Raw genomic sequence first — 25,737 nt, 5'->3', positions numbered from 1 at the left:
TAACATCTTACGATAATCATTGGAAACTCAGAAACTAAGCAGAAGAAATGTAGTGTGTTTGGAAATTAGTTTGCGGCTATTATGTATGATCCGTGGAAGGTGAGAGAAGGATTTACTCAAACTAAAAAGTGAAGGTTACTAATACAAGAGTTTACCATTTGTTTGTTGTTTGTGCCCTACTTTTGATTGCAGACAGTGTCAGAGCTGCTTGAGAGAGTCCAGTGCAGAGCCGCAAAGATGATGAAGGGAGTGGAACATCTCCCCTGTGAGGAAAGGCTGAAGGAGCTGGGTCTCTTTAGCTTGGAGAAGAGGAGGCTGAGGGGTGATCTCATTAGTGTTTGTAAATATGTCTGGGGGAGTGTCAGGAGGACGGAGCCAGGGTCTTCTCAGCAACATCCAATGACAGGACAAGGGGCAATGGGTACAAGCTGGAACGTAGGAGGTTCCACAAAAATATTAGGAAAAACTTTTTGACTGTGAGGGTGACAGAGCCCTGGCACAGGCTGCCCAGGGAGGTTGTGGAGTCTCCTTCTCTGGAGACATTCAAACCCCACCTGGATGTGTTCCTGTGTGACCTACTGTAGGTGATCCTGCTCTGGCAGTGGGGCTGGACTAGATGATCTTTTGAGGTCCCTTCCAAGCCCGAACATTCTCTGATTCTGTAAACTGTAGGTGACTTGCCCTATGCTTCCTGTTATTTTAAGAGTTGTTGGTGAGAGTTTTTTTTTCTAAACTGATACTTCATAAAAATATTCTACCTGTTTTTTATTAATTTTGAGATGTCATCCATAGCTCTGCAGCTACGGATCTAAATAATTATTATTTTATTTAACTCTCTTTCAGACTCCTTCCTCATCTTTCTCCTTTCTCCTGCCTTCCTGTCGCCAGTACTGACAACATTAAGGAGATGATTTTCTGAGGGAGAGGAATGTATTATTCCTTGTTTCCCTCTTTGTTCTTCCTTCCCTTCTAATCTTCCATCTCCCTGCTAAGAAAACCTTTTCTTGTTCCTTGTAGGAACAGGCATTCATGTGGATCTAAGTCTACTGCCAGAAACACTGGCAGAAGTGAATAGATCCTCTTTGGCAACAGTGGAAGTTACAGCCTGTATTAAACATGGCTGAGTATTTTTGAGATGTCCATTGTATATACAAATAAATATATTAAATGTGTACAATATATTGTAGATGTTTTGTGATTGTAGTTAACTTGCTTTAATTTTTATTTATTATTTTTTAGGGAGAAGAAAGCCATAATTGATCCTTCTTTGTTCCAATACAAAGTCCAACCTATTAAAAAAGACCTCTCTGAAACTTTTATTGTTAAAGCATCTCAGCTAAGGTAAAAATTAGTATATGAAAGCTAAAATTGTACTTTAACTGTATGAGTTGTGTAAGTCACTGTAAGATGTTTTTGATATAAACTGGTGCTTTCAAATAATGTTAGAACAGTTTTTGACTGAACCAGTGTTGCAGGGAATGGTTCTTAGTTACAATAGCAAGAGTGTCATTTATAATTAAGAAAATGAGGAAAAGGTCAGTCGTGATCCGTTACACGTGTTCATGCACATACTGTCAATAATTAAACAATTAAACATGTTGGTTGATAATGCTGCTTTTCCTTCCTAATACAGTCGGAGGAAACATCTCTTTTCTCGTGATAGACTTAAACTTTTTCTGAAACAACACTGTGAACCACATGATGGAGTCATTAAAACTAAGGTAAATAAGAAGGAATAACTAGGATGAAATACTTATGCAGCCTTTTTGTATTGCTCTTCTCTACTAGCTGTTTAGAGCTTTTTTAAACTACATGAGGTTTAGCTTTTTTTATAAGTATAATATAGTGGTTTTGTATTTGACTTAAAAGGATAAATAATGCATTTCTTTTTTTTAAAATCGTTTCTGTTAGTTTTTACTTGTAAACAAGATGGTAGTTTTTCTGTACATGAAGCAGAATTTAATTCTCTAACTTCTTCTTTAGCTACTAGTTTAGTAACGTCCCCAAAACAAAAATGGGAGCTTTTACCTAGAAAAATGTTATTTATTAAAACATAATACATTTTTGCTTAGCCTAGCACATGAGTTGTTTTCATTCTTCAAGGTATGCAGCTGGTGTTTCTAACTCAAATAAAAAATAACTATTGCTGTTTTGGTACAGTAAGCTAACGTTATTCTGTTGTAATGCTTTTAGCTGGAAAATATTTTATTGTAGACTGAATTCACTTTCCAGTTCTTCAGTGAGACAGAGGTCCTGAAGAGTTTGGGTGTCTGGAATGGGCTTTTGATGAGGCCTTAGAAGTTGAAGATGTTAAGATGTGTATTTTTAACATGTTGTATGGAGATGCATGGTGATACTGCAAGTTCAGACTGAAGTTCACATCTTTGGGCAGAATTTCTTTTTCCTTGTGCTCAGGGAACTGAGCAACTTTTCCCACACTTCTCAAGTAGGCAACAATTTCCATTGCCTTGCTGTGCTGCAGGAGATCCTGCACTCTCACTGCATGTTGCAGCCTTGACCCTGAACTCCTTTTTTATCTTCATCTTGTTTTTAGGAAGTAGCATGTTTGCTCACGATGTCTTGTATTCTGTGTGTGTACTTAAGAGGAATCCTCACACAGCTGTGTAGTGGCTCTTTCTGCACAGGAAGGCTCTGAGAAATGAGCACGTTAATGAGAGTCTTCCATCTGAAAGCTGTGGGAAAAAGCAAAGGCACCTAATTTCTAAATAAGTTTCTAACTTTCAAGTCTGTCTCTTCTTCTATTTCCATTTCTTTAAAAAATTTAGCTGAGAGGGGTAAACCACCTCCTTCCTTGGGCTTAATGATAATGGTGTCCTTGGTGTGATACCGTGTACTGGGTCTAGTGAGCTGTTAGCAAGGCTTTCCAGAACCTCAGGAAATTTGTTGTAGTCTCTGTATGTGTGCATTTGTCTTCTCTTTGTCTGGGCGTTTTGTGGGGCATCTCCTTGTTCCCTTGCTGACTGCCTTACATTTCGGCAGTTGGGTGAACATGTCCCATTTGAAGTGTCTTCTTCGTATCCTCATCCATACCACTTGATAAGGGCAGACTTCCTGAAGCCACCAGGTTGAGAAAAGCAACTTGAAAAGACACTGCGACAATTCAAAATGAGAGATGTCCTAATTTTTCTCCTCCTCCAGAAATGTTTAAGTATGATAGAGAATTACGTGATTCTTCAGTAAATTAGTTTTTTTTATTTCTCTGTCCAAATTCATTCTCAACGTTTCAGTAACTTGCCAGGAAGGCTGTGTCTATCTGTGTTTGCTAAAAGGCAGGTAAAGAAATAAAATACTACCAAATGTGACCAAATTCTATTTTCAGATGTGTGCTGCCTACAATATTGGTCACTTGGTGGACTAACTCTCTGTTTATACTATTGCAGGGGTTTATTTCTTATCCTAAACTAAGCAGTTGTGAATCTTGTTACTTTTATTTTCTCTCTTTTGAATTAATGAGTCATTAATGAGCTTATATTTATGAAAAGGTAAGAATTTCACAATGAACATTTTTCTTACCAAGGCAACGTCAATTGCAAAATATAATCTAGCGGAACAAAAGTTCTCCTGCTTCTTTCCTGATGACCCACCTACATTTATCTTCAGTCCGGCAAGCAGGCGCCGAGGGAGACCTCCAAAGACTGCATCTACTGGTCTTGTAAGTAGCAGCATTTCTAATTCCAGATGTGGGCACATCAGGGTAATCTCTTTTCTCTGAATTTTCAGAACAGTTGGAATGATGTGCTTTTTTATTTTCTGTGAGAAAGAATTGGGATATATGACGTAACTGCCATTAAATTAGAATGCTTTATAGTTAAGCTGGTAGAAGGGGCCATACTTTGTATGTTATGTTCTTATTTTTATCTTTCTTATTTCTGTGATTCCACCAAGAAACTAGCTTTTCAGTGTGTTGTGAAGGCACATTGGATACGTGTCCCTTTGGGGAATGATTAATTAATAATTTGCTAAAAAACTTTAATTTGGGCTCCTAGATGCAATTATGTCACTTGCCTGTTTTTGAACACAGCAAAACTTTGTGCTCTAAAATATTTAAAAAGAAAGCTGGAAGAAAGTTCTGGATTTTTTCCTCCCCCACCCCAGCCCCTATCAGGCAGGATCTTTGAGTACTTGGCATGTTTGTGGGAAGTTCTTACAGCCTATTTTTATTCTTATTTTAGAGAACTGTTGAAAAATTGGAAAAGTCTGTTGCTGGTCCTTTCACTGTAGATATGTTCTTTGCTTTCACTCTCACTCTGAATTCTCTTGTCAGGAGGATGAAATTACTGCTAAGCAAAATACCCAAGGAAATAAAAGTAAGGTGGCAAGGGAAAAGACAAGGTTCCAGAAGCAAAAGGAAGATATGCAGACCATGAGTAAGTTGAGATGTAGTCCTATGAGTAGTAGAACCAATTTTTGTGGGTCTGAGGGCGGGCCATAATTCGAATATTTTTGGGATCGTACTTTTCAGAAGGAAAATGTAATGAGTGCACCGCCACAGCACAATTGCAAAGTTCTCCTTTCAGTGGTTAGAATGGTTGCTTCCTGAATTTTTAATTCTTATTTTTGGTTATTATTTTAATAAACGGGAAAAATCCAGCTGTGTTGATTTCTCTATCAGACAGAGCAAAATTTTTGCAGAAGTTGGGATTTAGATTTAATGTGTAAATTATAGGAGCTGAACATATAACACAAGTCAGTTTCTTGTATGAGGAAAACTTGTAAATGGTAAAACTACTTTAAAATTTAAAAGAATTTAATAGAATTGCAATGCTTTCTAAACCTGTAATAACCCTTAAGGAAATCTTGAGTTGGATGATGTCAGTGCATCGGTATTTAAGGAATGCCTACATGTTCTGCAAAATTACTTACAGTATGTTCACAAAATTTTCTAATTAAAAGCATACAAATCACTTAAGAGATTTTTATTTTCTTCTGATTGAACTATTTTGGCTTAGTTTTGACCTGATTCTGATCTATTTTAAACTTGAGTTCAAATGAAGTAAGGGCATCCACATCTCTTGTATGGGTTTAACTTGGTAAACTGGTACTACTTCTTGTTGAGGAGACAAAGTTCGGACCTGGAGATGTTTGGATTGTAACCACTGGTTAGAACTTCTGGTTGCTACTGGTTAGAACTTCTGGTTGCTACTGGTTACAGCTTCTGGTTGCTACTGGTTAGAACTTCTGGTTGCTACTGGTTAGAACTTCTGGTTGCTACCTCATTGTCATGGAATGTTTTAGGTTGCCAGGAACACGTGGCAGTCACCTAGCCCAATATATGCTTGAGTGAGCAGACTTGTTTGAGGATGCTCGGGGCCTTTTCTTCGTAGGAGACGGGGACGCTGAGGTTTCACATGCTCCATTAAACTTGCACGTCCGCTTTTTGCACAACCGGCATCTATTTGTTTATGTGCTGGAAATGACAGCCTAGAACAACATAATACTGGATCAGTGTCAAAGCTCCTTCCTTTCTGATGTGGCATTAACTACAGCTTCTAGGAGGCTTTATCCTATTGCAGCCCAAAACCCGATACCCTTGAAACAGGCAGTTTCAGTCAGCCTTAAAATAAGTTGTAGAACTCAAAGATCCAACTGTATTCTTTGTATTTTCTGCCACCTCACTAGTAAGTTGTCACAGCGTGTTGATATTCAGACTTAGTGAATGCTTTCTGCTCCTTGTTGAGGACACAAAATGGTGAAAGCATCAAGTAAGTAATAATAATTTAAAAATACTGTGGTTTCACACTTGTTCTTTGTGTTCATTTTTGGCCCAATGTTGGCCTATGATTATAAGCTTCTTTAAAAAAAAAAAATAGTCCTTCAATCCAAAACTGGCAGCACGTTATACTGGTTATTTGAAAATTGGTGTCATTCGTTCAGTAAGCTTAAAAGTACAGTTTCAAGTATACTATATCAATTAAGTCTAGTATCAATCTAAAAATTTTACCTGTACATGATGTTTAATTTGAATGACAACTACTGACATACATCGAGTCTCCTATAAAGAGCTGCTACAGTGCTTTACTAATGATGTGAAAAGGTAGCAAAATACCAAGTACCTTTGAAAAATCAGTCTTCTCAGTGTGTACAAGACTATGGGAGATCAGCTTCACTGCTTTTGTTTGCTGGGTGAGATGTTGCTTTTACAGACAGTTGCTATACGTACCAGAAATCTACCCATTTTCAGATTTTGATCAGAAAATGTAATCAAAGGCTTTTTTGGCTGCCATCCACTTAGTAACAGACGTAAGGATCTTTTTTCCTTCACTTGAGAGTCTAGCTTTCTTGTTTATTCAATTAAAATGGTAAGCCCCTTGACTCCCTTCTGTTTGTTAGCCTGCTTGTGGGTTGACAGACATTGTCTGTCCAAGAGAGTGGGAATTTGTGTCCTGCTGTTCTTCTGCAGACAGCGGTAAAGAAATCTGCATCTCCTCGGGCAGTAACATCTATTACCAGTTAAAGATCGGCTTAAACTGGATCACAAAAGTAAAACTTGCACAAACCCCACAGAAATACAAAGTAGGTTTCAGATGTATTGACTTTTCAGTAATTCAGTAATAATTAAATATTTAAACAATCTTTACTGTCACAAATATTGCAGAGTTACGTGCCCCGCCTAGCTGTGACATGCTTTTATTAAGCAGCCGTTACTAGCAGTGTTGCTGTGCTCATATGCAGTTGGAATCAGTTCTCATTTTCATGTAATTTGATGGAAAACAATTAACAAGTAAAACTTCTGTATACTCATAAAAATAAAGAAATTTGACTTTTACAAGGTTGTCATCACTGTAATAAACTTGTGTAGTAATTAGGCTTAAAATTTTGATTCTCTAAAGAATTATTGAGTAATTGAATTTCTAGTTGGCATAGAAACAATTCAATCTTCATAACAATATCTTTTTCATATGGTAATTTCAAAAATCGGTTTATTTAGCACAGTTAAATAAAATTAACATTTTATAAAAGAAAAAATAAATTTGGATTGTTTGTTTTTTCCCTTATAGCTTTTGAAAAAGCAAAATTAAAACAAGAAAAGGCAAATGCTATCGAAGCAAAGAAAAAAGAGAAAGAAGATAAGGAAAAAAAGAGGGAAGAATTAAAGAAGATTGTGGAAGAAGAAAGGATGAAGAAGAAAGAAGAGAAAGAGAGACTCAAAATAGAAAAGGAAAAGGTAATGCATTTGCAGTGCGTGTTTCACATAGGAACAGTATAATGTCTTTCTAGTTTACTTGTTTCCTAGTTGCTGTCTGCCTCAAGTTATTTTCAGTTAACTCCTTTCTGTTCATAGAAATGCACTTTAGAATGACAGGCAGTTCTAAGGTATGATAATGGATTTGTGTTTCTGGATGACAGTATATTACAACTTCAGAAGTTACATGTGAACTTTTTGTGAACTAAAATAATGTCGTGGGATTTGGGATTTTTTTTGCCAGTGATACATGACTGTATTTGATTTGATGACTGTCTTCTACTTAAGTGTTAATGACACCACAGGGCATCAGATTCACAGCATATTAAATGGTTGTGGGTTTCCTTGTTTATTCTCTTTGGGTGGAAATTGCTAAATAACTTTTTGTCATTTTGAATGTGAAGTTTATTCCACTGTATTTTTACCACAGCCACATCTGCTGTTGATTTTGGTGGTGATTTTGTGGCAGTCTTCATAAATGCTCTTTTTTAGATATATTTTTCCTCAACCACTTTCATCTAAAAAAACCTCAGCAAAACCCAAAGCGGCAAAGAAAACCAACTAATAACAACAAAAAAACCCCAACAACAAACAAACATTGATGTCTAATCCAAGAAAGTATCACCACAGTTTACCTCTAGAGAATTTTGCCAATATCTTATACAAAATAAAAATTATTCTGTTATTTCATTCTAATTAAATATGGGCTTGTTTTGTATTTCAATGTGATTTAAATCCTAAGTGGTGCAGTTTTAAAAACTCTTAATAAGGTGATCTGACCATATTATATTCAGTTGCGACTGCCTTTTTCAGGAAAGAGAGAAGCTGCGTGAAGAAAAACGCAAGTATGTGGAATACCTGAAACAGTGGAGTAAGCCTAGAGAAGATATGGAGTGTGATGATCTTAAGGTATGATGGGATTTGGAGTAGCCCAAGCCTGTACTTCAGAGGGTGCCCAAGCTAAATTCAACGAGGTGCAGAGGCAGCTTGAGCTCTGATCTGAATGCCAGGGGATGTGAATCGCCTGCAGTCATGTCGTATTTCCCAGGGGTGATGCTCTGGGGTCACCCTCCATTTTCACTTCGGTTCTCAGCCTTACTGTGCAAGAGATGTATTTTTAAAGTGCTGATCTCGCTGAGTGGAGGGTATCGAGTATCACAGAATGTTCGATGTTGGAAGGAACCTCTAGAGATCATCTAGTCCAATCCCCCTGCCAATGCCTCGTGTTTTTGTTAAATGTACGACAGGAGCTCACCTAAATAAACCTGTTACTTAAAAGATTTGAGTAATGGAAGAAACCAGATTTTGGACTGCAAAATGTAGAAAAGACATTAGCTTGTTACTCCCTGTAGCATTCTTCCAATTGTTGTTGTTGTTGGTTACAACATCTTTCTGGATGATCCTGGAAACCTATAGAAAGTAACAAGAATTTACCTCCCAAAGAAGGTCTAAACCAGAATATAGTGTGGCTGTACATAACAGTATTGTTTAGTGTTAAACATTTATGTATAGTTCATTATGATTAGGTGTGGAGGGAATAGTGAAAGGAGGCAAAATTGTCGGAAACACGGTACGCAGGGAAACATGACGGAAGTGCAGAGAGGACAAACGAGAATAGAAGAGCTGTGTATAGAGAGCAGAAGAAACTGAAGAAAGGGGAGGGCACTGTCAGAACAGTGCTGCTATGTTTCACTTGGAAAAGAAGGGGAGGGATGGGAAGGTGATATCATCGCTACCATGAAAGTTGACAAGAGTATGAATTTAGGTAAGAGAGCAAGAAGAAATATCCACCCATAGATCGCTTTTCAAAAAACTCCTTTCTTTGGAAAGGTGTGAGATACCTTACTGTGTTTTTCTGAAAGCCTAGTGTTCGGCATTCTTGTTAATGGATGTGAACTACCACCTTGTGGAAAGGAGCTGTCCCTCTGGAAGTTGTTTGACTCTGCTAAGAAACATTAACTGAAAGCAAATCTTGAAGAGTTACATCAGTGTGTTTAATTGAAAGTCAAATTTTGTGTTAGGCCCTGTGGTGATTTGGAGGTGAGGTCTCTGTTCAGTGGTCTTGTTACATGATTACATCAGCTCCCTCTAAAGTGCCTTCAGCTCTTGTAACTACCTTGCCAACGCAAAAACCCGAATACCAGAACACACAGTCATTGGACATGATCTTGCGTATCGTAGTTCTAGGTGGGTGTGTTTTTATGTGAATGTATTTGGGCTTTGTTTGCCTGGCTTTACAAGCAATAATGAGTAACTTTTAAAGAATATGTTTATTTTTGCTTGTCTGAACAGTTCCAGCAAACTTAAATTCAAAACTCTTGTGAAATAATAAGAGATTTAAAGGGAAAATCTTGACAGCCATTGTTCTTAACTTGTAGTGGGTTTGAGTTCCTTTAAACAAAGACACAAAATCATTCAACTTTATGAACATGAGTAAGCTTTTATCTCAGAAGATTTATGTCCAAGTTGCATGCCTCTCAGTTTTTAAAGTTAGTGCTACTACAGATGTTACAGTGATAATTGAATATGTCTTGGAGAACTATTTTAAGTGAAATGTAAAGAAACCTGGCAGATGCACTCCTTAAAATTGTAGACTGTTTGGTTCTAATCACTTCTGTAGTCTGCAGAAACCACGTACAGTATTAAGTTGTCCCGTTTGGATTGCAGGAACTTCCTGTTCCAATGCCAGTGAAGACGAGACTTCCTCCTGAGATCTTTGGTGATGCTCTGATGGTTTTGGAGTTTTTATACGCTTTTGGGGAACTCTTTGATCTTCAAGATGAATTTCCTGAAGGAGTGACTTTAGGCAAGTTGTCATTTATATGGCAAGGTGCCCCAATTTGGTGGTGTCCCTTCTCCTACCACACAACCAAACATCTTAGGTGCACTCAAGTACCGGTGCTATAAAAGTTCCTGCTCATCTTTAGTATATCGGTGCTCATGCGTGCATATCAGTCCCATTTTCTCTTCACAGTCAACTTCTGTAGTGTTTTTAAAATCGATTTCAATGTAGAAGCTGTTAATCTACTTATTAAACTGTTTACTTATGCTTTACTCTTGCAGTTATGTGTTAAGAAAATAATATTGTTTTGTCAGCGCTCTTTCTGATACCATCACCTTAGGAATAGTTGCAGTAAATTGTGGAAAAGTAACTTGATTATCATACCTGAAGGGGAAAAAGAAATTGTTTTCATAATTCAGTACGTAATTGTTTTCTAACTTTGTGGCAAAAGTGACGCTTCTTAAACTTTATTCACAGAAGTTTTAGAGGAAGCTCTTGTAGGAAATGACACTGAAGGCCCACTATGTGAATTGCTGTTTTTCTTCCTGACTGCCATCTTTCAGGCAATGGCCGAAGAGGAAGAGGAAGTGGCCAAAGATCAAATAGCTGATGCAGAGACCAAAGGTCAGGTCCTTAATTTTACTACTGAAAAACTGAAATTCCACTGGAATTAACTTTAAACTGCATGAATATGGCGTTCTTTTGTTTAACCTTGTCTTATTATGCATGGATATTGTATGTAAATGGACTTGTTTTTTTTCTTTTATCTGAAATTAAAACTTTAAACTGGGCATATGGTGGGTGGAATCTGGGAGGAATAGAGAAAAAACAAGTTCATTGTTACTACAACAGTATCCAGCAAAGCATAAGAAGCTTTTAACAGCGCTGCTTGTGTTTTGGAGGTGAGGGAAGCTCATCTTCACCTTCTGCCTCTTCCTTCAGCACTGTTAGATTTTTCTCCTGAGGGTCAGGAAACAAGGTGTTTTCCTAAATCTTCTTAGAGGTCTTTATCTGTAGCTATAATAAAAATTCTGTACCTAGCTGGATTAAAAATGAAGACTCCCCAGCACAACTATAATGGAGAATTCAGTATTCGTTGTACTATGAGACTGAGAAGTATGCATCCACAACTCCTGGATACCACCACGTGTCTGTGTTTTTCCAGTGAAGGATCTCACAGCCACCCTGCCTTCATCCTCGCTCTAGGGCTGAAGGTGCCCACGTTTTCAGAGGCAGTTGGTATATGCTAACCACGGATCAGAAGGAAGTGCTGGCTTTATTCCAAATGTCTGTGGTCCTCTGTTTATGGACTGTCAGATTTGCTGACTGGTTAAAGGAAAAGCTTTGACTCTTCCTGCTAGTCAGTATTCCATCAGGGGTAGACAGGAACACAAGAGCACTCCCTGTTCAAGGTCCTGTGAATCCTGTGCTTCCCCTGTAAGACAGATGCACAAGGCACAGGAAGGTTCCTTTTAATTCCTCCCTTGAAGACTATGCATGTTTTGCCACTTAAGGTTTACGTTCAATCTATAAAATGTCTTTATCTAAAACATCTTCAGCGCTATCTTCAGTGACAGAGGCTGCTGTTAATTGAATAAAAATACAGGTTTGGTATGGCGTTAACAAATTTCGACTCTATTTTAATTACTGTTTAATTTAGCAATTGAACTGTGTCTTTTAAATACTGAGAACATTGCTTGGGCAATATAAGCAAGGATTCCATTATCAGGTAATCGTAGTTGATTAAATTCTTTATTACTCATAAGACTGATTAGAGAAACTGTGATGTAATTTTCATTTTTTAATTTGACTATATGGAGACGGCAGTGGCAAAAATCTCTTGTTTCTCTTCTAGTCTAGCAGAGCTCTGGGCAAGACACGTTCTTGTCTTTTTTTATTTGCCTTTGAACTTCCATTTCTAGTCACTCTTGTTTAGACATCTTTCCTATAAAAGAACGACATATTCTTGGCTTTGTAATTCTGACTAGCCGAACTAGTAGTTGTCAGCATTTTTTCTCACTTAAATCCTGTACAGGGAGTGTTTCTGCGATAGAAAACACCGTGCCTGCGGGGTTTTGGTGTGTACGGTACCTTCTCAAACCCTGTTGCACAGATAGAGCAAGAGGGGGAGGTGCAGAGGTTAATTTTGCAATGTCTGGGTGACAGTTTTCCAGCATCAATTGTCAAAGACTGTGACGGATTTACTTTCATGTAATCTTAAATCTGGATTTGTGGTTTGTTACTGACTCGGTGACTTTAACTGCGTAATGATTCGGACTCGAATAAAGTGAAATTGTTGAAAGAGCGCATAAGGCTGAAAAAAATCTGCCAACCCTCTGGAGAAATACCTGTAAGTGCTAAGGAAGCTTTTGTCTAAGAAACGGGAATTTTGCTGTTTCTGCCTTCCGCTGCCCTGCTTTCCTGCTCAGTTTGCTGATGTGTGATGCTCTTCATTACGTGCAAATGCTTGTTTTGGTGAAATGCGGTTTCTTTGCAATGCCTTCGTATTTGTGCAGAACAGTAGGGCTGTATGTGAGTTACACATTAGAAATATATAGGGAGTGGTGGTAACCAGTATCAATGTTTCTGATTGGGTAGATGTCCTTCCTAAAACCAAAATGATGATAGGGAAGAACAGCTCATTTGAGGGAACAAAGTGCAGGTGCTCTTGGAATTGTTGTTTGTTTCTGCTTTCAAGTGTTTATGGATTTGTTTTTGCTGCTTTTATGTTGCCATTGTGCATGTTTTGTGCGTTGGGCTTGCTTTAACAGCTTATAGGGAGAGCAGCGTATTACAGCATGTGGTGCATGTCCTTAGCTTTTAGTTGGATTTTTAATTGTATTTAAAGATAAGTAAATCTAAATTTGGATGTTGAATTAAGTTTTGAATACGTTGATGCTTTTGTAAATATTGGCCCTCTTTTTGCTTTGTCTGCAACTCTTAGAAAACCAGCTTGCTTTCCTCCCCTCCACAGTACAAGTTTTAATTTGCACTAGAATAAAGTGTTTATTTCCTTAAAGATTTAACAGAGGCTTTGGATGAAGATGCAGACCCCACAAAATCTGCACTGTCTGCAGTTGCAACTTTGGCAGCTGCATGGCCCCAGTTACATCAGGGTATGTGTGGGTTTCATATGTGGGTTTCGTGTGTGGGTATGTGTTTTGTTACCGTTCTTATTTTGCTCTGTATTTTAAAGCACATTTTTAATATTTATATCCATTTAAATGTCTATGTAAAATAACTGTTCATTCTTCTCAACTGTAGGATGCAATTTGAAAAACTTGGATCTTGATAGCTGCACTCTTTCTGAGATTCTCAGACTTCACATTTTAGCATCAGGTGCTGATGTCACATCAGCCAATGCAAAATACCGATACCAGAAACGAGGAGGGTTTGATGCTACTGATGATGCTTGCATGGAGCTGAGATTAAATAATCCTGGTCTCTTGAAGAAGCTTTCAAGTACCTCAGTGTATGATTTGTTGCCAGGTAATAAAAGACAATAACTGTTAGAGATTATTAGATTGCTCATCAAGTGATTGGTTTTGTAAATGCTTTTAGATCAATAATGGTCAAAATATACGTGTCAGAATAATCCAGGTTGGAAAGGCCCTCTGGAGGTGGCTTGGACCAGCACCTGTCCCCTGTGCTCCAGCTCCCACAAGCAGGTCCCACCAGATCACAGATTGCAGAGCTAGACTGTCTCATTACTTCTGAGTAGCATTTTTTTTTTTGAAAAAAAAATCCTATTTCAAAAATATTTTTCTTGCGGAAGGGGATCTCTCTGGGAGAAGCACATGAATGTTTGACTCAGTCCCTGCTTTTTATTGCTATTCTGTTTTGGGTCTTTTGTTATTTGGAAATGGAGAAAAAAGGACTACCTAGTGTTCCTTATCTCTATTTTGAAGATAATACTGCATTTTAGTTCTTCTTTCAATGATAAAAGTTAATAAGTTAAAACCAAAGGTTCACGTCTCTGAGCAAAGCAGATATTTCAGGAAATGCCTCTTTGCAAGTGCAGCTGGTGCACTACGTATGTTTGTTCACTTTTTGTTCAGTGAGAAGCAGTCTTCAGTCTGAAGTGTGTAAGAGTAAGGCTTAATTATCAGTTGTGTAATGAAATACAACAATTGGTCTGAATTTTACCAGGAGAAAAGATGAAGATCCTTCACGCCCTCTGTGGGAAACTTCTGACGCTGGTCTCCACTCGAGATTTCATTGAGGACTCTGTCGATGTGTTACGACAGGCGAAACAGGAGTTCCGAGAGTTAAAGGCAGAACAGCATCGCAAAGAGCGAGAGGCGGCAGCAGCAAGGTAAAGCCAGGATATGGAAAGCTAAATTTTGTTGCAACGAATTAGATTAATTCCTTGATTACAAAAAACACAATAGTAGGGGATTTTTTTTGGTTTATACTGGTTTTTGGAGACACTAGGCAGGAGTGAAACTTCATTTTCCTGAGCACTATCCTCTCCCATGTTACTGTTTTTTTAGATGATGCTGCAGTGTACAAGAAAAAAAGATGTGACCGGATCAGGTACTAGATTAATTGCAACTGTTTTTCTATGTTCTTACTATTAGGATACGTAAGAGGAAAGAAGAAAGGTTAAAGGAACAAGAGTTAAAAATGAAAGAGAAACAAGAAAAGCTGAAGGAAGAGGAGCAAAGAAACCCTGCTGTAGAAGTCTCTGTTAGGTATGATCCGTAGTGTTCCTGTGATACGTGTGACGCAGCACTTCTCAGTTCTGTGGCCCAGCCTTAGCCATGTAGTTTTCATTGACTTAATCATATACAGAGGTAGATTTTAAGTATACAGCCCGTGATGTTGATTCTATTTTTCATCCTAATGTTCTAGAATTGCTCTATAAAAGTGATTTTATCTTCAAAATGAACTTTTATTATGCTTACTCTGCTGAATGCTTGATAGTTTTACCTACTGACAAAACTCCAAACTCTAATTAGCATTTTTTTCATTACTTCAACTTACTTTAATTTCATATCTATGAATATCTTCATAACAGAACATTCTAGTTCATTTTCTGATTTGAGGAATTTGCCTGATCTGAGCTAGATAATACTGACCTTGCTTAACAGTTTATGAATCCAATTTAATAGCATTTTTAAAGAAAATGCTACGCTATCCCAGGAGATTTCCATAAAACCAAGGTTTTTTGTTCTATTAATAAAACTGTATGGTTTCAGGTGATAGAATTCAGGCACATGCAGCTGTATAGGATTCCAGAAAAAAAAAAAAAGCAAAGTGTATGTACAGCACTATATGTTTACCTGCTTCAGGAAGGGAGTTAGTTAAATAAATTTGCTTGCAGAAGGTGAGCATGGGCCAAAGACAGATTTGTACTATGTTTTTGAAACTCTAATTGAAAAAAAAGTTATCCTGTAATGATTGCATGTAGTTATGTAGGTTTTAAATTATATTTGCTAGATTTGGGGTAAAATATGTAGGAAGCATTTTATAAAATGATACACATTTTGATGAGGAAAAAATAATTTAGATCAAAAAGGATCTGATTATAATAATGTTGTTCAAATGAAAGAGTGAATACCAAAAAGCAGGTTTTAGTCTTTAATATGGAACTTTTTATTTTCATTTCAGTGGGTTTCTTCTGGGTTTTCATATATTTTATAACTTTTATTTTTAAAAAGCATTATAGGTCTTTGAGTAGCTTAAGTACTTCTGAGAGAAAAATGTGGTTTATTTTGAAACAAATGTTCTTTTGTGTATTTTTTTCATACACATTTTAATATGATTGGTCAGTCACCTTTTGTTTATTTTGTTGTGTCAGGGAGGAGGAACGGGAAGAACTTGATACTAGTACAGAGAGCAAAGAAATTGAACGTAAAGAGCAAGACATAGACACAGTGACCGAGGATGAAGAAGAGCTGGGACCAAACAAAAAAGGAGGAAAAGGTAACACTAATGCATTTGTTTGTGTATGTGTATGCACACAGACACATGTGTGCATCTAGGAAGTTCTTGGGTTTTATAGTAAATTTTGATAAAGTATCGATCTTTATTTTTTTAAATTTTTAAAGGGAAAAGAAAACCAAACGACCCACTGGATCTGATCATTAAGTGTATTATTTGGTGCATTGAGCTGATCTAACGGTCAGATCTGTGTTCCCTCAGACTTCTGTTTCTTCTTGTCTTCCATACTTGTCTGGATTCCTCTTTTGTCAGAAAAATCCAGGCTCTTGCCTGACAAGCTATTACAGTTGTGAGTAGCACACTCACAGTTGTGGGAATCTCGTCTACTAGGGTAGGGTGTGATTTTGATTCTTTTTATTAGGAAGCTACAAAAACAACAGTTAGGGTTTTTTCAAAGAAAATGTAATATTGAGTGGTTAGGTTTAGTTTGTCCGTTGATGAAGCAGCACGCCAACAACAGAAGAATGCAACCAGGTTTATCCCCAGATTGAATTTCCTCAGCAGTGTGCTGGTAGGAACTGTGATGCAGTAAATTGCACAGCCTGTTGTTTTTAAATCAACAAAAACATTGCTACAAGAGGACGAATTGTTGATGAATTTGGGCTGCTGCCTCCTCTGTGTCTTTCTCCCATGAAGGCTTTGTGCCAGGATCTGTGCCAATGGAAGTCCTGGATGGTTGTAGACTTAAGGTTGTGAGCTTGTGCAGTTCCTACGGGTACCTGGGAAGTCATTCAGTAATACAGGTTTGCATGTCTACTGCAGCCTTGTGCTGGCAAAACAATGAGGGCTTAAACAGAATTTCAAATTTCTCAAATGCCCATGTTTGAGATGTTGTGCCCAGAGGGCAAACGAGTTTTATTTCATTCCTACAATTGGAGAAACTGAAGGTCACTCTGGAAAACGATAGAAATTGAGTTCTGACAGAATCTTCACCATTGTAAGTGTTAATTACAAGATGTACTTTTCTACATGACTGTCATGACCTGACTGGTAAACAAAAATGTGGAGTACTGTGGCACAAGTTGAGGAGGAAAAAATATATTAAAAAAAAATGGATAAAGTAACGTAATTGAGTGCAGTAAAAGCCCTTATATAGGAATTCTGGTTTTGCCTGAGGTGTTTGGAGGGGATAAGTTGATCATTTTGAGTATGATATGTTAAGTCTAAAGTGTAGTTTGTATTCAGTAATGGAATTTTAATTTATTACGATAAGATACTTTTAGAACACTTCCAAGAACTTTTAAGTTCTTAACACCGTAAAACAAAGAAGTAACATTTTAAAAATGGCAACATCAGTAAATGACAGTTGGTTTAGTTTCTACAAAGGGAAATTCCACTGAAGAAGGTTTTCTCTTTATCAAGGGAAGGGGGTTAATCACTTGAACTCTTTAATAAAACTAGTATGATTTCTTGACTGAGCTGATGGTCCTTGGCAGTGTAAGTGTAGATAATCAGAAAGGGACAAAACCAGAACCCACCCTTTACTTAAGGTCGTGGTTAAATAAAGAATTTTAAGTGTGTTGCTCTCGTTCTTCTTCCTTTAACTTTTAGGAAAGAGAGGGCAAAACGGATATAAAGAATTTACAAGACAGGAAGAGACCGCTTGTGAAAAGAGCGAACCTCTTACTGCTGAAGACGAAGAAGCTTTAAAACAAGAGCAACAAAGGAAAGAGAAGGAACTGTTAGAAAAGATTCAGAACGCAACAGCCTGCACAAACATCACCCCGTTAGGTCGTGACCGCCTGTACCGACGCTACTGGATTTTCCCCTCTGTTCCTGGATTGTTTATAGAAGAGGACTACTCTGGTCTCACAGAAGACATGTTGTTGCCTCGAACCTCTTCCTTTCAGAATAGCGTACAGTCTTGCACAAATGAACCTCAGGTATTCAGTACAACTGGAGAGTCTTTGGAATCCTCTGAATCTACCTCCAATATTGACCAAGATTCACCCACCAGTGTTGTCGTAGAGGTGCCAAGGCCAGTATATAAACCAAACCGTTGGTGCTTTTACAATTCTCGGGAACAACTGGACCAACTCCTAGAGGCTCTCAATTCCCGAGGACATAGGGAGAGTGCCTTAAAAGAAACTCTTTTACAAGAAAAAAATAGAATATATGAACAGCTAAGCAGTTTTCCTGTGGAAAAATTCCATATTCCAGGTAAATGAAAGGTTCCTGATTTTAATTTACTATCACAGCTGTCATTTCTATATAATATTCTAGAAACCTCTAATTCACATTTAATTGTGATTCCTAAGAAATAAGAGTTATTCTTAAGCATTGTGAACAGTCTTCTTTCACTCTATGGAAAACAGGTTTGGTTCTTTATTTTTTGTGGGTTTTTAAATCTTTTTTTCTTAATGGATCTTTGTGGTGTGTTTCTGTTGTTTTATGCTAAAAAAAAAGCTATAATTTTTTTGTTATCTCACTGCTTAGTAAAATGGGATTGGCTTTTAAACAAACATCTTTAGGAAATAATTTGAGCTTTGGGAAAAGACTAAGAGGGAAATAAAGATTAATATCTGCTAAAGGTAAATCATAATAGTGATCACCTGATGTCCTCCTCTCCGCTGTGATGAAAGGAGACATAAGATACAACACAGGAGATGGAAACAACACAAAGGGAGGCAAATACCTTGATTTGTTGAGTAGACGTGTTCTTTCATAATATTATAATGCATGAAATTTATTTAAAAGCCTTTAGTGGCCTGTTATGAACGGGGGACTGACAGCATATTGCAGGGTCACACTGAAACCGTTGGGAGGAAAAAAGTGGTGTAGCTCTGCTGGTTGTGTGGGCTAATGTCAGAGCCGTGGGTTCTGTGATATTACTCTTTTTCCTTTTTCTTTTTTTGGTAGAGGCTTGTTACAGGTGGAGGCGACATTTGCAGAGCACTACTGCTTTTATGGGATTCAAAATGTAGGAGTGTACTTAAAACCATCCTAGACCTAGGATTTAGGAGTTTTTCCCCTTTTCTCCTAGCAAAGTATTTTTGCCATTTATTGGCAAGATATTGGCCTCAATCACTGATAAAACTCTGTGTACACAAGCTTGCAGCTGGCTTGTGTGTGGTGTGTTGGTGGGAAGATGTTACCAAAATGAAACTCCCTAGGGTAAAGTTTAAGAAATTGCATTTTGGTTTGAATTGTGCCCAATTGCTTGGAGGATTTTGGTGTTGGGATGAGGGAGATTTATTCACAGCAGAGGTGAATTCTGTTCTGCTGGAGCGTGTGTGCCAGGACATGGCACAAACACATCAGCTACTACTAAATCCGTAACTGATCTACCATTTCTTTTGGTGGAAACTAGCACGGGACAGAGTTTTTGCATAGTAATTACGTTTTACTTGAAGGCCTTATGGCTATATCTTTATGTGTTTTGGTGAGAAAATCTGTGACTTTTGTTTTCCTAGATGCTGCACCTTTATCTGTATTTTGTGTGTTGCTTTCTGCCCCTAATCGACTCGATTTCAATGGTCATAGATTTTTCTTCTGTGTTAGAAATGTAGAATAGCATTGATTTTTAAAAAAAAAACCAAACAAAAAACAGCAAGAAAGGCAGGTTTGAACTTCACTTTAACAGAAATAAAGAAAACTCAGATACAATGGTTCAATACCAGTGTCACGTCCCATGTGAAAAGTGGCCCCGTGTAGCTCTGCTTTGGAGGGAGCTTTACTGCAGGGGATTTCAGCTGCTGCCCCACTGCCTCCTCTCAAATGCTTTGCAGGACGAGTGAGAAGTACTCGGTGATTCTCTTGTGCTGTAGACTGTCCTCTGTTTTCTAATTCCCACTCAAAAAAGCTTGGAAATAAAATTGATATGTGCTGTTATTACTTAATTTTATTCCAGTATCAATTAACCTTTCCTCGTCAATTATTTGCAGGCAAATTGCTGCTGTTTTGGTTCTGCACAAGACAAAACATTTAATTTCTTTTTTTTTAAAACCAAAAAGAACATTTCCCACATCCAGACATCAGGGTATGCCAGTATACCTTTTGAGAATATTTGTATAGTTACGTTCAGTTCCAGGGAGTTGTTTCTGCAGTTGAGAGCATCTTAGAAATTCATCCTGCACTTAATACCTTCATGGTAATTTTGTATTCAATACCTCTAACTTCCTGCATATACCTCCTCTCCACTGCACTCACAGGATTTTTGTCTGTCCTGTGAACAGACGTGTTTGCCACCTGTGCAGATTTGCCTGCACTGATTTGGGACCTGGGCACACCTTCAGCTCTTTCCTGTGCCTTTTGAGCTTTTGTGTGATTTTCAGTTCTCCTGTGAAGAGATTTTTGCTTGACAGCTCATCATCGCTTCTTCCCTTCTTTTTCATAAATTATGTTGCTTTCTTTTGCCTCTTTTTCTCCACCTTTAATTAGAGGACAGTCAGTCTAGTCTGTGCCTGTGTAATTTTACCTACATCTGTTTGATTTGGTTTAAAGTTAGATATTAAAAAGGGATTATACCTTGTTCTGTTAGTTTTTGCGATTGTCAGTTGCATATAATTGTTGTAAATGTTACCATGATAAAGAACCATTCAGAAAGGAAAACTGAGGCGTTCTCCCATACAGTAAGGGCTACCAAACCTGAAAAATGCTGACTTCATTCTTTTTCTTGGTGGTGTGGTGTGTTTTGTTGGTTTGGGGTTTTTTTTGTCCTTGTGCTTATAGCAGAGTTGTTGATAACCTGCTACTTTAGCCAGCATTTTAAGACAAATGAAAGACTTCTGAATTGACAAGCATTTCACATCCTGGGAGTTGGAACGAGGAGATGCTCATCCATAGGTGCTGGTGTTGGCGATTGTTGCTGCAGGAAGGGAATTGGGAGCAGGTGTTCACTTTGTTCTGCCCCGCGCTATTTCTGTTCCCCCCACTGGTGGCAGCTTTAAGGAACAAGGTCCTCTAACGCAGTTACTTGGTGTTGTTGCAGACAAACCTCAGAGTGACATCAGAGCTCCTCCAGGGCGGGGAAGGATGCAGAATGCCCACCACGATTGGTCTCATGTCTCTGCAGAGAAGCAACTTGAACTGAGGCTTAGAGACTTCCTTTTGGACATTGAAGACAGAATCTACCAAGGAACGTTGGGCGCTATTAAGGTATTTGTAAATTGTAGAATACGTAGGAAGTGCAGTGGTGCTGTCGAGTCTGTAAATTAAATGAGAATTCTTGCACTCTGTGGGTTTTACTGAAAACATAATTAAATTAAGTGCAGGCAGTAATTCTCACTAAAAGTTTGTCACCTTTGATTCTTTAGAAACTTCAAATTTGTATTTTTGCTTCAGGTTACAGACAGACAGTCTTGGAGAACAGCCTTAGAACAGGGGTGGTATGAGTTTCTGAATGATGAAAACAAAGAAAATGGTATCGTTAAAACTGTGAATGAAGAATCTGAAGAAATGGAAACGGATGATCAGGATAAGTTTATTGTGAAAGACAGGTAAGAGCTTTGGCTTAAATAATGGCTCTTCCCTGGGAGCCTTATACCAGTGCTGCTCTTTTTGACCTTCAAATTGTTTTTACCCTCAAATTCTTTGGAATGGTATATTTTTAAAATTTGAGTTGTGAAAATGTGAGATTTTTGCATTGGTTTATATTTTCTAAATGATGCTGTTCTATTTCTGTGTAAGACTAAGCCATCAATTTTAACAACTTCTACTATTCAGATATTACACTGCTCAAAGTGAACGTTAATTATCAAGTAAGGAATACATGAATTATTTTTAAAATCATTTAAAACGTGGAGAAGAATTAATCTGTCAACTTCTGGGTTTTTTTCCCAGAAGTGAGAAAAAAAAGCCAAAAACAAGCAAGCAAAAACAACCCCCAAAACAACCAACCAATCAGACAAAACAAAAATAACCCATCTTATGGAAAGTGTAGGAGTGTTAAAAGAGAAAATGGTAATAGTAACAAATTGCTGAGGTGACTGGCCAGTGTGCCTCTTCATGAGTCACAGTTAGAACCATCAGTGCAAAAGGCTGTGGTTGGAATTAACCTTTAGCACTGCAGCAAAAACAAGCTATAATCTCATAACTTTATGAGTGAAAATCCTTCAGTAGAGCCAGCTGCAACAAAGTAAAAGAGAGGAAACCTCAAATGATAATGTTGCAACTGTAAAAATATTTTTCTGGTTTTTTGTGTGTTTTTTTTGAAACAAATTTTTTTTTTTTAAAAAAAACTTTTTTAAACAAAACTTTGCAACACTTGTGGGACCCTACACTGTGCTATGTTGGTGAGTTTTGTGAATTACCTGTGGAAACTGAAGATTTCTAAATATTTAGTTCTCAGAAGTTACATACTTTTCAGAACTAAAGATCTAGCTGACTGTACATAATGCCTATTTTTGTGTGTCTTGATGGGACGAAATATTGCAGGACAAAAGATTGATTGAAGATGATCATTGTACTGACGTTGCTTAAGTGTTCTGTGAGATTTTCTGTGTTCAGGCTTTTATGAAAGTTGTATTTCTGGGTGAACTCTTGCATGCTGGATGTAGGAATTTGAAGTTCTTTAAGGTTTTCCCCTTTTTCATTTTGGTTTGCTGAATTAGTATTTACGTGTACGACTGCCCTTTGGATCAGAATTCTCCAGCTGCATGCAAAATGGATAGAGTCATCCTTCTTTATATTAATGACACAGACATTTGCTTCCTGAAAACCACAGCATAGAAATATTCCACTGTGTTAATTATGCTAAAATGTATCTGTCTCTAGTTACATTGGACACTTGCTCCATTGCTAAGTCTCAAGTGCAGCAGCTTGTTGTTTCATTTTTTTTTTCCCCATATGATAGTGACTCTGTCAAAGTTTCTGAATAAAGCCTACTCTAATAAAAAGTCCTGCATATTAAAACAGAGACTAAGGGATTCTGAAATCATGTGACAGATTGCTTTTGATTCTGGGCTTTTTATCCACCTCAGAGCAAGTGACATCTCATTAAGACCTTGGAGTTTGACTAGTGAAATGTAAATAACTATGCAGCTTTTTTTTTTTTCTATTTGCTTTCAGGCTCTCAAAATGTGTGTGACTGCAAAATATAATGAATAGCTTTTAAGTGTGAAAAAAGAACAGGGACAACCAAAAGCATTGCTCGTTCACCAGAGTAAAGCAGAATCCAGACAGTCTTAATTTATTTTTTTTTAATGAACCCCAAGTAGAAATTGAATTTTATTTACATTAGTGAGAGTTGCTCTCCTACACTATACTTAACGTTTATAATTCAGGAAGATTTAACTACTCTTTGAAGTGCTTACTTAGTCTTTTGGTCAAAGAAGGCTGGTTTATTACTTTCTCTCCTTTTTTTTTTTTTTTTTTTCCTTTCCCTTTCTCCCTTACATTAAGAGTTAGTATTTTAGAAAAAAAACCCTCCAGGGATGAGAATATATAAGTTAACAATTCTTGGGTTAACATTATTTGCTTGTTTTATTGCATCCACATTTCTTGAAACTTAAATCATCTTTAGATAACAAAGTTATCTATCTAGATTAACTAGACTAATTAAGGATACTCAAGAACTGGAATAACTAATCACACCTGTGCAGTATCTGTTTGTGTCCATAGTCCACGTGTTGAAAATCAAGTGAAAATTAAAATCTACTGTCAATATAGCCTTATACAAATATGTATGGTGTTAAATTCAAAGTGTATTTTTAAAAAAACCCATAAAATGCTTCTATTCTAGACTTGTTGGGTTAAAAAGTGAAGCTCCAAGTGCTGCATCAACAAGTACAAGTACTCCGCAACCAGTTAATAACGTGGTCCACTACTTGGCGTCTGCACTGCTTCAGATAGAACAAGGAATTGAGCGCAGGTTTCTCAAAGCACCTCTTGGTAAGCTTTTAGAATTGAAGCTGTATGTCTCTCATTTTGTGAAAGATTTTGTAACAAGCAAACAAAGAACCCACAAAACCCCAAAAAACCCTACCCCAAACCCACCTGCTTCCTTCGTAGGACTGTGTGTCTTAGTGGGACGTGCTGGGGAAAAGAACAAAGAACTAACCTTTTGCTGGGTACTATTGTAAAACTAAAAAATGTTAGATTGTCAGTTTACAAGGCCATAGATCATGAGGAAATATTAATATTTTTCTTATTATTCTGCATGTCCTGAATTACATGCATTAATTAAGTAACAGCATATTTTACTCCTAAATACACACCTATTAAACAAGATCACGGAAACAATCCCGGTTAACGGGGCCCTACAATCGTACTGCTGCTTTGGGAGGCAATTTGTACCCTTAGGCAGAAATGAGTGAGCTTCCTGGGGGAATACTCTGTGATTCAGCATTGCTGCTGAGGCTGTTGTGACAGGCAACGGTGCAGTGAGTTACTTCTGTGTGTGTTTTAGGTTGTAAAAATGTATACTTTTCATAGAGTTTCTGTGAAAGGCCTGGTTTATCTGGATCACCTTGTTCAGCAATAACGGTACCTACAGTAAAATGTAGTAAAGATTTACGTTGCAGACTTTCAGATCCTCAGGTTTTGCATTTGTGCAGTAAAACTTGAAAATAAAGGATTGCAGGAAAAAATTAGACCAAAGCATGATTATAGCTTGATTTTAACACATATTCCTTCCTTGAATTCTGATGTGCTCTGAGGCTGAGTAAGGGGATCCAGAGCGCTCAAAGTCACTTTGTTTTCCAGTGATCCCTCAGGTCTGGATTCCTTCGGATGCTTTTGCAATTCAAGTCGGGGTTTTTGTGTGGAGATGTGTGCACAGGTGGTCCATCCTTCCCGAGGCAGCTGTCTCCCTGCCGCGCTGGAGCCGAGCCTGGTGCTTGGCCGGGGCTGCTTTACTTCTCACCTGCAGGAGCGCAGTGTGGTTTTACCAGCACCGCAGTGCCAGAGCTTCTCCAGAGCACACACTGCTGCACGTCCCACTAAGCTGATACTCTCTTCTGATAATGACTGTGTACAAAATCCTGAGGCTCTCGCAGATTTTGCTGCAGTAGTTTAAGATGAAAATGCATGTTTTGGTGCATTAACGCTAAACATCAGTGACCTGTGGCACAGTTGACCTAAAACTGTTTCTGCATCTTGGCTGCTCCCGCAAGGAGTCTGGCATCTGAATGTCAGCTGCCAGCAAAGACGAGTTTGAGTTAGGTTTGTGCCAGAGGTTCTGACACGCAGATACGGGTTTCCTTCTACGAGCTTTCCTTATCAGCGTGATGACCTCTAGCAGAGGGAAATGCAGCAAATGATTGAGATGAAAGGGGAGAGCATAGGAGTAATTTAAACTGCAGCTGCCTAAAAGCTTTACTTGGCTAAGTGTTTCATCAACTCCAGCATGCCTGCCCTTTCCAAGCCAGGCATGATGTGGCTTATTTCCTGCTATAGGACTAGATTTACAACACGTGAGTGGGCCAGTTAATTGACAGGACATCTAGTGTTTGTCATATTTACTCTCCGTGTACAGGTTGTAAATCCGTTGTGCAGTGTATGCCTCCATTTCCAAACTCTCTGAGAGTGTTTTGGCAACAGCATCTCGCTGACGACTGTAAGCTTACTGTAGTGTGCCCTTAAGGGTTAAAAACATGACTGTGAGGAGGTTACAGCCATAGATTGGGCATCCTGAGCTAAAGGTCTAAAAGAAGAAAAGTGTGCCTGAAATATTGGAGAGAAAGTTTTTTAGTAACCCTTCTGTGGGTCTTTTTAGTGGTCTCAACTCTGCCATAATCTAATGGTGCATATTTTTGCCTGACCTTTTGATGATGGTGAGGCTTCTTGTTTGTTTTTAATGGGAATCCCGTTTTCCTTTAGATACTTTATACTGTGTGTCAAAGGCAGTAAATAGAGAAAGCAATCT

The 25,737-nt window shown here is 37.9% G+C and overlaps 1 protein-coding gene across 1 annotated transcript in view; it reads left to right on the top strand.

The window, feature by feature from the left end:
- BAZ1A (bromodomain adjacent to zinc finger domain, 1A) overlaps positions 1-25,737 on the top strand; it is a gene marked incomplete at its 5' end in the record, with an annotated part of 42,485 nt that overhangs the window by 4,032 nt on the left and 12,716 nt on the right. The window contains 17 exons of the mRNA XM_009868437.1: positions 1,240-1,341; positions 1,634-1,721; positions 3,539-3,673; positions 4,286-4,388; positions 7,020-7,186; positions 8,018-8,113; positions 9,872-10,010; positions 10,464-10,610; positions 13,007-13,102; positions 13,251-13,475; positions 14,136-14,301; positions 14,567-14,680; positions 15,790-15,914; positions 17,484-18,092; positions 20,863-21,029; positions 21,216-21,370; positions 23,614-23,762. Coding sequence (XP_009866739.1) covers positions 1,240-1,341; positions 1,634-1,721; positions 3,539-3,673; positions 4,286-4,388; positions 7,020-7,186; positions 8,018-8,113; positions 9,872-10,010; positions 10,464-10,610; positions 13,007-13,102; positions 13,251-13,475; positions 14,136-14,301; positions 14,567-14,680; positions 15,790-15,914; positions 17,484-18,092; positions 20,863-21,029; positions 21,216-21,370; positions 23,614-23,762 — 2,783 coding nt within the window. The remainder of the gene's footprint in view (positions 1-1,239; positions 1,342-1,633; positions 1,722-3,538; positions 3,674-4,285; positions 4,389-7,019; positions 7,187-8,017; positions 8,114-9,871; positions 10,011-10,463; positions 10,611-13,006; positions 13,103-13,250; positions 13,476-14,135; positions 14,302-14,566; positions 14,681-15,789; positions 15,915-17,483; positions 18,093-20,862; positions 21,030-21,215; positions 21,371-23,613; positions 23,763-25,737) is intronic.

The sequence above is a fragment of the Apaloderma vittatum genome, unplaced genomic scaffold (assembly GCF_000703405.1).
Source record: "Apaloderma vittatum isolate BGI_N311 unplaced genomic scaffold, ASM70340v1 scaffold23274, whole genome shotgun sequence".
Lineage (NCBI taxonomy): Eukaryota > Metazoa > Chordata > Aves > Trogoniformes > Trogonidae > Apaloderma > Apaloderma vittatum.
Note: the sequence above shows the minus strand (reverse complement) of the source record. Positions and strands in the feature narration are given on the sequence as shown.